Genomic DNA, 14,537 nt, shown 5'->3' with positions numbered 1-14,537 from the left:
CAGCTGAATGGATTCCAAAACGGTAAAAATCAAATGTTTAACTCTGGGTGAGCTGGAAAATGAGCCTATTTTCAAAAAAGTGGGGTCTACCTTTAAGCCCAATGGATATTTCTGCATCAAGTGTATAGCCTGGTCGCATGTAGGCCTACCCTGACACAGACCTCCCCAAAAATGTAACAATGCATAAATTCTATGGTGACCGCAAGCACTGAGATTGGTCTGCAATATATATCTTTGCGATCACACACTAATTTACTTGTGATGGTAAAAACAAAAAGTTGCTGTTTATTTGCCACCATGTTTTTCCAACAACGCACAAGCTGCTTCTTCCTCTACTTTAGCCTTGACACTGTGGGTTACACCATTAACATCAGGACTGGATTATTCATAGATGGGATTGGGCGAGTGCCCTGGGGCACCAGGCAATGGGGGGCACCATGGGCTCCAGACTGTGGCCAAAATGTTTTTTTTTTTACAAGTACTCACGATGTAAAAATCGGGTTTTAAACGCTCATTTGCATGACGCATATATACACAGCAAAATTACCAGTGTTAAATCTACACTGCTGGTGTTTATATGGGTACCACCAGACCTGGTGGAACCCATATGTACACCAGGAGTGTACATTTAACACTGGTGATTTTGCTGTGTAGTTTTATGTGACCATGCATTCAGTTGATTGTACCGATGGGTCTACGCAGCCAGGGTAAAGTCAACACATCTCACTCAGAATTGCGAGGAGACGCGCTGGCGTGGATTTAATATTTATATATAATGTATAATTTTTTTGGGGGGGCACTTGAAATTTGGTCACTCTGGGACACTTCACTGTGTTAATCCGGGCCTGAGTAACATGCTTGTCGACACTATCTACTAGCAGTCTGCATGGTGATGCGGACAACAATGAAGAAGTACTGTATAAATGAAAACAGCCTACGGCTTAGGCGTTGTGGTGTATGTCCGACGCTTAAGTATAAATCAGGCTTTAGTGAGCCACAACAGTTATCTTTAACCCCGATTAAAGATGTCCCTTTTAAAGCCATGATTTCTGAAGCATCTGCAGATGTGTGATGTTTCTTATAACAGGTCGCGCAGATCCAAGTATCCAACCACTGCATCAGGGATGTGTAACAGAGCAGTCCAGGAGGAACGAAAGTTCATGAATAAGTAAAGGAGAAAGTACAATGCCACTCTGATTTCATGGTTGCTCCCCATGTCCCAGCTCTTCCTTGAGACTCAGCACATTTCTGCATACCCTCCCAGGATTATCAAAACACATTCTAATTAGCACCGCCCTTGATGGAGGTGGATGGTAATGGATGAGACAAGAAAGTGGAGAGCTTCACTGCCCAGAGGGAAACTTAGCCTGAAGAGAGATAGGACTCCTCACCTTTACCTGGACAAAGTATTTTTTACAGGCCGGCTGGCACAGAGGTATTAAGGGATGCAATCATGTGTGTCAGGAAGCAGTGGTTAGTTTGACATGGGATGGCTAGAACATATTTCCTATCCGGAACGATTTATTTAAGCCAAATGCTATATATCTGGATTACGTTGGTGGAGAAAATCAAATATTTAACGCATTAATAACAAAACCTCTTATGTTGCACTGTAGGCATTGATGGTTTCCATTATGATTACGTTGAGGGAAAATGTCAAGTAAAATCATCAATCTGGCATCAAAATTGCTTCCTACAGCACCATATGAGCAATGGATGGATTATATAGCAATAAACAGTAAAAGAAAGCAGAAAAAAAATACCAGATGATTGAAAGCACTCGAGGTAAACATCTCTGCGAACCACCATTCAAGCAAATGCCAAACTGTGACTCAGCTTTAGGGATATACAAAATGATGAAATCATCATTGACTGATTTTCAGTTTAATTTCGTCAATACGGTATTCAGGGCACACTGGTATAATGCAAGACAATTAGGCTTGTGTGCAGTATTTTGTAATGTGATTCAAGTTGAGGTTAGACTGCAAAATATCACAAGGGCTCAAAACAAGTATGACCCCCTGGACCACGGCCAGCGGGAGAGTTTTGGGCCAGCTGAGAGAACTCTCACTTGTTATGCCGGGCATCCTGCAACTTAAACATAACGTAAAAACTAAATTTGTTTTTGTAAGTTATGTTTCTGGGCAATTTTGTGCACTTATTGTACAAAACATTATATATACGGTTTTATCAGCCGCACATGTGTTGTCGCGGTTACGCACCTGAACTGAACTTCCAGTCTGTATGCATTTATTGGTCTGGCAAGTGGTTAAAATGTTTTGGTATTCTAAAGACGATATGGTATTCCGCAAATGTCCAGAGAGGTTTGGCAACCAGGCACAAATCTTTTCGAATTTGAAACTACCGCTCCAGTTCCTACAAGTGTGAAGAAAGGGTACTGTTTCAACATTGTTGTATGTGGAATGATACTCATTAATGTCTTCATGTCAGTTTTTTGTTTAAAATGTTCTGCATGTGTGCGTTTCACATATGTAACGCGTGACCTTTCAACATTATTATGGATTTTTTAAGGTCTCGCTGGGGCTTAACACTGCTATTGCAAGTTGTGGTTTAAAAGTGCACATTTTTTATTTTTCTTACCGAAAATAACCGTTTTGCTATATAAGACCCTTATGCTGCATTCACACCAGCCACGGTAGAGGGGTCAAGCACGAGTGATTTCAATGTTAAGTCTCACGGTGCAAATCATTTGCGCGTCTAGTTTGCGTAAATGATGCAAATTGATGCACGAATTGAGCATTGCCACAAGAAATGCGCGAGTTGAAAAACCTGAACTTTGGCAAAAAATCTCACAGTGTTGACCAATCAGAAGCTTGCTCTAGTAGTGATGTGATTACAGGAAGCGAGTTGAGTAACAGAAGCCCCTCCTATTACGCAAATTTCCATGTGAATGTCTTGAATGGCTAGAATTTCACACGCGAATGAGTAAACTCAAAATGTTGAAGCGTCCAACTACGTGCGAATAGAGCGTTTTTTCCGCCTCTACAGCGTTTGGTGTGAATCCAGGATTATGCCTTGCTTGGGATCGTTTACAGCCCTTTGAAGCTGCGTTGCAATGGCAACTTTAAACTGCACTAAAACTGTTAAGGTCCAAAAAAAATCTATTAAATTGAGAAAAAATCCAAAAATGTTTTCCTCAAAAAACTATTTCTTCTCGACTGAACAAAAAAGACAAACATTTTGGATGACATGGGGTGAGTAAATTATCTTGATTTTTGTCTTATGAAAGTGGAATTGATTTAAAAGAAAGAAATCCCCTAATTCCTGCAAGAAAATACTATATGTGATATGCACTAGGAGAGGCATGTGCATGATTTTGGTGACTGATCGGAGCTCAAAGAGCAGAGATCAGCTGGGTATACAGTCATGTGCCCCTGTGAGTGAAGGCATGGTGGGGCAGGATAAAGTTTGCAGTGCACCAGTGCTCCTGCGTTCTGCTGTGCAACTCCATTGGCCTAAAAAAGCCGCTTTGATGGGGAGAGACAGGGTAAAAGTGGAGGAAATATCATTCTTAAGAGACCAGAATGTACTTTGCAGATAGGAAAGAGAAATGCTGAGGGAGTAAGAGATAAAACATAGAGACAACAAGCCGAAAGGTTAGCTTTGAGCAGTGCAGGGGGCGGAGAAGAAAACTTAAGAACTTAGGATTGGAAAGCTACCAGGAATTATTGAACAAAAGAGATGGTGCCTAAACGGTGCTCGGGTATAAGACGAGCTGTGCTGCTATGTTAAAAAGAAACATATTCATGTTCTTTCACCTTTCTGACATGAACAGAAAGGTCTTTGAAAGATCATTACCAAGAGCTGAATTATTCACTCATAGAGTAAGTGCTTCAGCACTTAACCTGGTGTGAGATATGTTTGCATTACATACTGTACTGTATGTTTCTGAAATAGTCAGGTAAGGCCTGATAAATGTGTTTTACAAAAACTAAACTATTTCTATACATTGAAGCCTACCGTTGCTAGGATAAATAAAAAGCATTTAAGCTGGAATTGACATAACAGTCTGAAGCTATTTATTTTAGTTTATCCAAATACATTTAACAGTAATCATTTAATATATGTGATATGTATACATTATTATTTAAAGAACCAGATGAGGCACCCTGATGATAGAAAAAGAGTATTTGCCATATGCCAGAGATGGCATTTTTTCCTGTATTATTATAAACCTGACACTGTCTTAATGTGGTATTCACCGTAATGAACCAAATCAGACCCAGGAATGCTTATCTGTCATTCTAAATTAGATAAAGGCCACCTGATTAGCTCAGAACTTGCTCTCTTTAAAGCATTCGGTTCAAGCTGTCAAGTCATCCAGCACAGATAACGCTGTATACTCTATTCAATGACCGCATCATTCACTGAATTTGTTATATTAGATTAGATAACCAATTAGGTAACTAACAAAGCAAATAAACCTCAAGGGCTTCAACCAAACATTTCCAAATGAAATTAAAGACAAATTAGTTTATTGACAGGAGAAATTATGCCACTGCCAGGATACGCCCGCCTGTATTTTGTTCTCAGACAGACACACACAGAGCCAGACATTTCATGTGACTATAATACAGAAGATTATTGCATTTACTGGCAGTCTTCGTTTCCAAATCTGTTCAAAACGAATGGGAGTTAAGAAACCAGATATTTAAATTTGTCGAAATCTCTCTCAGCATAGTGGGAGGCACTAAAGCTCTTAATCACTTAAAGCCGTAATAAGAATTTATTCCACGACATCAAAACGGCTGCGCGAGACTTCGCCACCATCTCCTGCTAAGCCGCTTCCTCCATTTGGACTCTTAACCTTTCCTGTCGACCATACTGAGGAGCATATGGGCCCCCTGTGCTTCATTATAGCTTCTTCATCAACCCTCAAAACTGCTCTACACCGTTCTAATGAAACTCCCGTCTATTCGCAGAAGTCGAAACGGCTCGATTTACACATTGCAAAGGATCAGGAAAGGCTCCTTGGCCATTAAACAGTTTTATTTCGTTCTTTGCGAAAGCTCTAATTATAGTCTGTGGGGCCAATTGTGTTCAGTCTCCTGGGTTGATCCTTGTAACATTACTTCATCTAATTCCAGCCATAAAAAGCCTCAAAGCTCAGGACTTAAAAGATGGCCGTCAGAGAAAGCCAATAAAAGATTTGCCGAACACCATAAAGCAGTGTGATTTAGATGCGTACGGTATAAGGTGAAATCGTGGGTAAATATCCCAAGGTCAAAGTTAAAAGAGGTTCCACATTCCTCTGAAGAACATAACTGATATCATCAGATCGGAGGTTATAATGTCCTCACATTACGGGAATTCTGTTTGATTAAAAGCGATAACATCTTATGAAAAGGAAGACAATTAAAGGAAAAACTTATTGGTTAAACAAAGCATTTTATCTTACCTAAAACAACACATCATCACACCATTATCACTAACTCTCTCAAACTGGCAATAATAACATCACAAACAATGCAAAAAAAATTATTATTATAGTTCAAATGAAATCAAAACTTGCGGGAATTTGCGGAAGATCGTCTTTTGGCAGTGTGAAAAAATACAGGAAAAACAAATCAAACCTGTGCAACAATTTAAACGGTTCGTATTACAATAAAACCCCGCGTTAGTTTGTGCCCCGCGCACCCCTACAAGTATTAAACAGCGCATATCAAATAACAACATCTAAAATTTTGAAGTGAAATTCTATGTGTACTAATTCAGACTAAAGCAGTTAATTATAATGTAATGCTATTGTGTTTACCAAAAACTGACACATCTATCATTCTAACAGGCTGATACATAAAAGTACTGCCACGTGATTGACTTCATAATAAGGAGTTGGCTTACCCTTGCTGGCGCTGTCCACATGTTCAAGCTCATCTGGGAACTTAAGAATCCCAGGATATTTCTCTTCACACTTTTCAGCCAGGAAGTGCAGAAGAGTGGTATTCTGGTCTGTTGACTTTGTGTCACGAAGCTGTTAAGCAAAAATTGAGACATGACAGTGAGACGTGAGATGTGCAAGTGTGAATCACTGACAGCGTTGAATTGATAGTGTAAATGACGATACTCAAGAGAGTACATGTTAAATTTAGATGTCTACGTAAATGTATTCAGCATAAAACTAAATACAAAATATCACACCAGACGAATATTGAAAAGTTAGACATTTATGCATTTATGCTTACAGTGCATTACAAAGTATCCATTTTTTATCAATATGTGTTTTTCTGTGGGTTCAATTGCATGACCTTTTGCACTACTATTGCAATGCTCTACCACTGAGCTATACAGGAACACACAGACAAATAAACAGACGATTTTGCACCTTTTTATATGTTTTATATTTAGTGAAAGGAATCTCAAACCCACCAAGAAACATGTGTTCGGCTAAACCTACAGAGGATCGCATCATATATTGATGTGTCAACACAGCACTTAAAGGTGTTTGCACAGGAATTTGACAAATAGGTGTGTCAATAAAGCTGAAATTGGCTGGAGCAGAGTGCACGAAGGAATATTTTCCCGTTTACTTATTTACCACATTTAATTTTAAAAGAGCTTTCCCCCTAACCACAACCGTTCTTTGTACAAGATTAAGGTGACATGGAAGAAATGAAATATTTAGATCAATACACAGCTCTAGCTCTTGCTATGGGCCGGTGTAGTAACCGTAATAAAATGCCTGAATTTCAAGTTAACACCAATCCATAACAAAGATCAGATAAACTGGACCATTAACCCAATCCACATTAATCAAGTTAAATGCAATAAAACTGCAGCACACCAAATGTAAGCCTTTACATTGACATTAAGAGTATAAAATGAAAAACATGTGAGTTCTATATTTAACCCACCTTTTCAAAAGCAACCAATTCCCATGAAAAAACATCTGAAAGTTGGACCGATTTCACGAAACACCCCCATAAAGGGCTAAGTTCCCTCTGTGACGCAAATCTACTGCAGATATGATAAACTAAACATTTATGGAGCACCATCTCCCTTTCGCTCTCCACTCTATTTGGAGGGCCACGGCTGCAGGCCCACATTAAGCAGTGCACTGGGGCTGGGTGACCTCTTCAACCTCTCAGACTCAAACAGATTGTTTGCTGTCAAGCCTGGACTCCAGGACGGCTGCTTTCACAGCGAAGATGGCCGTTGAGTCCCGCAGCAGAGCCGAGGACGGCAGAATGAATCCTCAAGCTGGACTGCACAGCAGATGTGATATTAACCTTTACACAAACTGATGGCAAACCCACGACAGCTGGCACACTTCCCCGCTACACGAAATGTCTCCCATAGATTTTCTCTTCCAAAATGTCTCTGTGGATACAGCGGTGAGAAATTGGTTTCTTCTAGATGTATGTGGCAGGTACAATGGTGAATTAATGAACGGATGCGGTCGCATGCGTTTTCTCTCTTCATAAATTGTGATGAGCGCATTTTTCCTAAACAAATGAGACGGAAGCATTGGACCAAAATGTTATATAAAATTAAACAAGAAACAAACATCCGTCATTACTATAACATCAATCACACGAGTGATTATTAAATAGGTGGCATTATGGAAAACAGCAATTTCCTTGCTGTTATTTAAAAAAAAAATGGCAACACAAAGCTCACTTTGCAATCTAATGTATAGCTGTCTACTAATGTATCACACCTAAGGTTCAGGTCAGGTAAAAAAGATGTACTTACTTATTCATTTAGCTGACGTTTTTATTCAAATCAACTTACAATTGCTATATATGTCAGAGGTTGCACGCCTCTGGAGCAACTAGGGGTTAAGTGTCTTGCTCAGGGACACAATGGTGTATCACAGTGGATTCGAACCCGGGTCTCTCACACCAATGGCGTGTGTCTTATCCACTGCGCCATCACCACACCTATGTAAGCAAGCTTTAATAATAATAGGAATACATTATGAAATGCTAAAAACATCTGTAGACCTATAGACCCCAACACCTGACAATCTCCCAAACCTGACAGAAGCCTGCACTGGCCAGCTGTGGGATGCTGATGTTTCATTTAATAACAAGCAAAGATGAGATAAACCTCGCCTGCCGAACAGATGACAGGAGACTCTCTCCCCCGCTGCATTCCATTACGGCCTATCCCGCGTACGCGGTCATCCTCCCTAATGATCTAGGATTACATAAATGATATGCACACTGAAAGATTCATTTATCATTTCGAGATGCAAACAAAGGCAATATATTAATCTAAGCACATTGTGACATATAATTACCTATTCAAAGGGGTCTTTGAGATCAATAAAGCTTTTAGCTCTGCAAGTCCTTTGTATCCTTTCAAAGTGAGAAAGCCTTCCTGAGATTATAAAGCAATTGTTCCCAGGTAGGATGAATTGCTGTGAGCTCAGACTAGAGGAGTCAAAATTGATTAGTCCATTAGGAAAGCATAATTCAGGCTCTTGCTTTACAGCCCGTTTAGTGGTATTTATCTATTTATCAGAGAACGCGATTGCACACTTTTCCGCAGCCTGATCGGCCACACCAGAGGAGCCCTAGCAAACAGTCCGGCGAATAATTCCGTGAATTATTATGAGAATTTCCCATGGAGTGTTTTCATTTGACAATGCCACTGTGTTCCAGCATCCATTAGATAAATCACTTCCAATTTCTCCCTGAGAGATTGGCAATAAATGAGAGCAGACACAGAGACATGCTTCAACTGAAATCTCCAATATAATACAACACACACAGCACCTTATAAAGTCACGGTGCTAAAAATGAGAAAAGGAAAACAAATGAAAAGAAACCATTTCCTAAATGCTGGTTTATTTTCTTCCAGAATGACCCTTTTCGTCTACGCAGCTGGCTGTCTGAAATCCATATCGGTTTACAAGGATGGAAACAAAAACAGAAGAGGGGAATAAATATAAGCAAATAAACGCAGGTCTTTCATTTCACTTTAACCAAGACAAAACCCACACCTGGCTCACACGCTGTTCGAAAAAAACGAAACGTTTGCTTCGGTTTCCGGGGGAAAGGTTTGTGCACACTGCTTTGACCAGCCATGTGTGCGTATTCAGAGTTGAATTTTAAGTCACTGCCTCTGAAAATGATCTATAGTTTGATCCACCGCCGTCTTCTCCTCTATACGAATTAAAAACGCACAGAATGGTTAATGTGGAAGTAATCGCGAACGCTCCAGTGCGTATATCAAAACAAGGCCAGTCGCTCTTGTAACTCAGACGCTGCTTCAGAATCCTAATGTTGTTTTCTTTATTTAAACAGAATTAAGTTTTGCACCCGCTCAGCCACGGGGTGTTTACCAATCAGCCAGCACTGAGCCGCTAACGCGCAGAACAGCGACTGAGCAGGCGGAGAGATAATACACTTTAAAGGCTTTGCCATCCGACGCTGTCGACCTCAGCACGCGTCCTGCATGCCTGCCTTCTCTGATTTCCACAGCTATCACAAAAAACACAAGCTTAACACAGTTAATGTCTTTTAAGAGAGTAAAAAACATAAAACGTTAAAAAACACTTCCCTCAAACTTGCACTCACATGACTAACTTTGTACCTTTTAGTATTTTCTTTAAATTCTATTTTCCCTTCACTCTTAAAAATTTATTGTACATGAATTCGGTTTCAAGCTGCTATATACTCTATGTGATGTCACACTCCTTAGGTCCTTAGGATGTTACAATAACAACAAGCTAAAAAAAATATTGTATAGGAATAAATTTGTATTTTTGTTTTTATTAAATTTTTTGTTCTATTTCAATAAGCAGAAGGAGAAAAAATAAACAGCATCTTTACTTACAAATTAAGTTTAATTAAAAACCATCTGCACAAAATCACTTTTTGTTTTACTCTTTTAACACCACCCATCTGAAGTTTTAACACATTTAAATGAGGATTGATGGCACTGTCAGCTAAAGTTAAAATCGCAAGAATATTTGTATTACCATTTTTAAAAGATTGGATCTCTCAAGCACCCACATAAAGAGCTCATCAACCAGATTTCACACCAAAAATTGTGAAACTTAGGGCAGATTTACTAGGAGCTTGTGGTAACGCAAATGCCTCTTTTGCTGTAATAAATTACTGTCAGGAAGACATGCAGTTTAAAATTAGCGCTGAAAAAGCGTGGACACGGTTGCTTTTACGACTGACCTTACATTTTTGCAGGAGTTTCTCTTCCAGATGCAAAATTTAGAGGACACCAGTATTAAAAGGGTACCTCGATTATGAAGACTTATATTTGCCTTCTACTGCTAAAATCCATTGACAGAAACACATTCAATACTGTCATTACTTCCAATTCCAACATTTAATGCTCGTTTTAAGCTGTGAAGGCCACAATTATGTTTTGCGTACAGTAGTGCACGTGAAATAGTTGTTGAGAAATATTACTAGTTTATAAAGGAAAATACTACAGTCGCTACCATAGTGGAAGCACTTTATTTTACAGTACGTGTCGTGTACTGGTAAATATGTTGTACTTACAGGCAAATGTCTGGTACTTACTTTGAGTATATACATGGAAATTAAATGCTATAATTACTTTATTTACCAGTGGTACATACTTGGTAGTTATTATGTAACTCTAAATAAGTACTTGGTTTTACCAGATATAGTTATAGTGTAGATATATTGTAACTAATAAGAAACACTACTGTACTTACAAATGAATGTAAAATATAAGTATTTATTTATTTATACAGGCACTTATAAAGTACATATACGATAACTAATAACAAACACTAGTGTACTTGGAAATTGAATATACACGGTAAGTGTGTAGTACTTACAGGCCAGTGTAAGCTAATGACAGGTACTTATAGTGTACGTATATGATAACTAATAACAAACACTAGTGTACTTACAAATTGTATATACATTGTATGTGTGTGGTACATGCAGGCAAGTAAAAGTTAATAAAAGGTCCTTATAGTGTACATATATGATACAGTAACTAATAACAAACACTACTGATGTGCCATTTTTGTACTCAGTATTTTTGTCCTTTATTGTACCCTTTAAACCCAAGCACTGAATACCATAACTACTGGGTACATTCCCAAATGAGTCCTTAGTAATGGCATGAAAACAGGGCTGTAAAATAAAGTGTTGAATTTTACACAGTTATTACACAGGACCTACCACCTAAGATATAGCATAGTATATCCTATATAACCTGTCATTAGCCCACACTTGCCTGTAAGTACTAAATACTTATATTTTACAGTCATTTGTAAGTACAGTAGTGTTTCTTGAAAGTTACGGTACACCTACACTGTAAGGATGTATCTGGTTTACCAGTACTTATGTAGAGGTACATAATAACTACTAAGTATGTACCACTGGTAAGTAAGTATAGTAATGATACCATTTAATTACCATGTAGATACTCAAAAAGTAAGTACCACACATCTGTCTGTAAGTAACATATATTTACCATACATTTACAAGGTAAGTACACGTGCTGTAAAATAAAGTGCTACCGTATTGTTCACCATTTATCTTACTCTCTGGTTCATATTGATAAGGCTGAAAAGAAGACATTGATGTTCTTGTATTTTTAATAGCATGCTAGTGTCAAGACCACATATGCAATTCTGTTTAGTAAATCTAGCCCTTAAAGTAAAACTCTAAAATGTCTCATGTCATGTACAGTAAATAACTGTAGGTACATTTTCCTACATAACATCAACAAATAAAGCTTTTAGCGATAAATGCCAATATACACTAATAACACCTGGCAGATAACTATTCTGAATCCCACAGCCGATATTATGCACAGCTATTTCAAGTACTATGGCTTTTGATCAGTAAGTCCTTATCGATCTGAAATCACTGTTCGTTTGAGTCATTTATAAGATGCATTTGAAAAAGCAACACTTGTCAAGCATAATCATTATACATATTCTTACTATCATGAAAAACCCAGAAGCCATTTCCTGGAACTGCGTGTAATGGTTCTTCTTCTGCAGCCCATATTGAGTTTCTGCACGAAAACGCCCTCTGGGTTTTGGATGTAGCTGCATTTCATCGTAGTTCATTGAGAAGCATAGCAAGCATCATCGGCCAATTTATCGGTCCATCCCTAAATTATATTAGATGCTACTGTGTACAAGTATGAAAACAGTACTGTACTGTAGCTTCTTTCAGAGCAAACTGTTGGAATTGTATTAGTTATTTATAACTCGGTCATTAGACAGTATTACTGTTCCTCAACTCTCTGATGCTCATTGCTCCAATATAATAAAAGCTGTTTTGCACCTTATAACTCCGTGGAATATGACAGTCCTCCAGTGATGTCGAAAGATTTAAGTGGCAGTTATTATTGCCAGACTTTCGGTACTAATCACATCAGCCTAATTGCCAGTGAAGGGAATACCAAATGAGGTTGAATATGTAATGACTGTCACAAAATACGAGACCGCGGACATGAGAGGAACATTATATTGGTCTCATTTCAGATGGAAATGTACAGTAATAGCAAGAGCCCAAATGATGTTCATGAGAACTCCAATAATGTCCTCAAAATCCACCTGGAGGAAAGCGGTCAATGCATAATCGATGTTAAATCTTTTTGCACATAAAAATATTTGCATATTTAAATGTTATATATAAAAGATATTTATTGACTGTAGTTGGACCTTTTGCCCTCAGGGGAAACTAATGCGATGCTACTGAAATTTTAATAACACTTGTTGCTATGGACAATGACTATTCTGCTTTTAGTGGTGAAGTAAAGGTTGCTATGGATTATAACAAGCAAATTATATGAAGAGTTTAGTTCCAAAACGTGATAAATGCCTTTTTTTTATAGTAACTGCCAAAATCAGTATTGTAGCTGGTCAGTATTAAAAAGTCAATTCTTTATTTTACCCAAAATCCGATATCCGCCATTTTGTTCTGTCATCTGTCGCTTAAATTTAGTAATACCAGTTTTTTGGTAAGAGTCTAATAAAAATTGCTCACTTACAAGACAAACATGTCAGAGGAAGTTCTTCAATTGATAAACCACTGTACTCTGTTTTGTGTGTGTGACAAAAACAGGAATAAATGACAGGGGCATATTAAATCAATCTTTGTAAGTTAGTGGATGGGAGGAGTGTTAAGGGAATAAAGAGGTTAAGGAGGGAAAGTATGTGTGCGCGTGTGTGTGTGTGTTTAAGGGTGCCTGCACGCCAATGCACCGGCAACTTGTTCGGTAATCATTTCCCACAGCGACTGCACTGCTGCCGGAGACTGATGCATGCTGAGAGAGGTAATTAGCATGGCCCTCCGCACTGTGTCCATTCCCCCTCAAACACCCCACAGCCAAGACTCCACATTCACACGTGTGTGAATACCACTCGCTCACACTTTCATTAGATGGGGATCAATCATCTGCTCACATTGGGTAATCACAATTTAATTTCATGCATTTCAAATTTTAATTTGTTTATTATTATGCCCCAAACTGTCATTAGAGAATGCCGTCAGTGTGCAGGTTGGTTTTAATCTGCCAAGTAACATAAGCACGATGCTGAGAGAATGAGATGAAATAAAAAGTACCTGATTAAATGTATACAAAATGAGTGGCTTTTTAGTGGCTTTTTTAATGTAAGAGAGACGCATAACAATAAAGCATGTAAATAAATAGGAAAAATAATTTGAAGTACTTAAATTAGTAAAGCATTAATATTATCTTCATAAATGATATATAATAAGGGCTGGAAATGGCAGATATTCACTGGGGGACTCTAGTGTGGAAGGGGGGGATTTTAAATTACTTATTAAATGTGTTTACAATAACATAACATTACAAATGTTTATGTTTCCTCCTAAGTATGTTTTCTTGAGTATAAAGTCACATACTTTTAATAATTAAGCAATAAATATGTCCTCAGGTTAGAGAAAAATAGTGTAGAGTTTGAAAATTTTTATATTTAATTTTTTAAGGAAAAATCTAAAATGAAACCAATACATCAGTCATAAAGTGCCTTTGAAGTGTCATGCATCATTACAAAATAATAGTTGTAATAAAAAAAAACTCATAATGGAGAGTCATGTTTAAATGCTATTAAGTTAATTCATTTTCCACTTCAAAAAACTACTAACTAGTTAGAGGTGGAACCCCGTTCCCTCTCAAGTTTCACTCCCCGGACTCCGTCCACCTGCGTTCCACCCATTTCCAGCCCTGTATATAACAGTAGCCTATTATTGAAAATGAAGTAAGCTGATATAATGGAGGATGAGTAAGGGAAATTTCCTGGTTTTAGAAAGTGAAATCAAGAGGTCCTGGGTAATTAACAGTTATATTATCTGCTTATCTAACAGAACTCTGAACTTACAGTAATAACACAATCAGGTCAAACTTATGACCTAATGGAAACAAAAAGCAGACAGATATTTAGCCACATTTCGCAAAATACAAAAGTGGATGGTACTGTATGAAGTAGAGGTCTTACTTAAAATGAATGTATTTTTGCAGAACGGACCGGACCTAAGACGACCCTTTTTTACTATGTGTGTGCTGTATAGTCCTTTTCTTGGAATGCA

At 38.1% G+C, this 14,537-nt stretch overlaps 1 protein-coding gene across 8 annotated transcripts in view; it reads right to left on the bottom strand.

The window, feature by feature from the left end:
* diaph2 (diaphanous-related formin 2) overlaps positions 1-14,537 on the bottom strand; it is a 505,065-nt gene that overhangs the window by 161,011 nt on the left and 329,517 nt on the right. For all 8 annotated transcript variants that reach the window (XM_065273074.2, XM_065273073.2, XM_065273078.2 and 5 more), the window contains one exon: positions 5,863-5,992. In XM_065273074.2, coding sequence (XP_065129146.2) covers positions 5,863-5,992 — 130 coding nt within the window. The remainder of the gene's footprint in view (positions 1-5,862; positions 5,993-14,537) is intronic.

The sequence above is a fragment of the Paramisgurnus dabryanus genome, chromosome 16 (assembly GCF_030506205.2).
Source record: "Paramisgurnus dabryanus chromosome 16, PD_genome_1.1, whole genome shotgun sequence".
Taxonomy (NCBI): domain Eukaryota; kingdom Metazoa; phylum Chordata; class Actinopteri; order Cypriniformes; family Cobitidae; genus Paramisgurnus; species Paramisgurnus dabryanus.
This window is presented reverse-complemented; position numbering and strand designations above follow the sequence as displayed.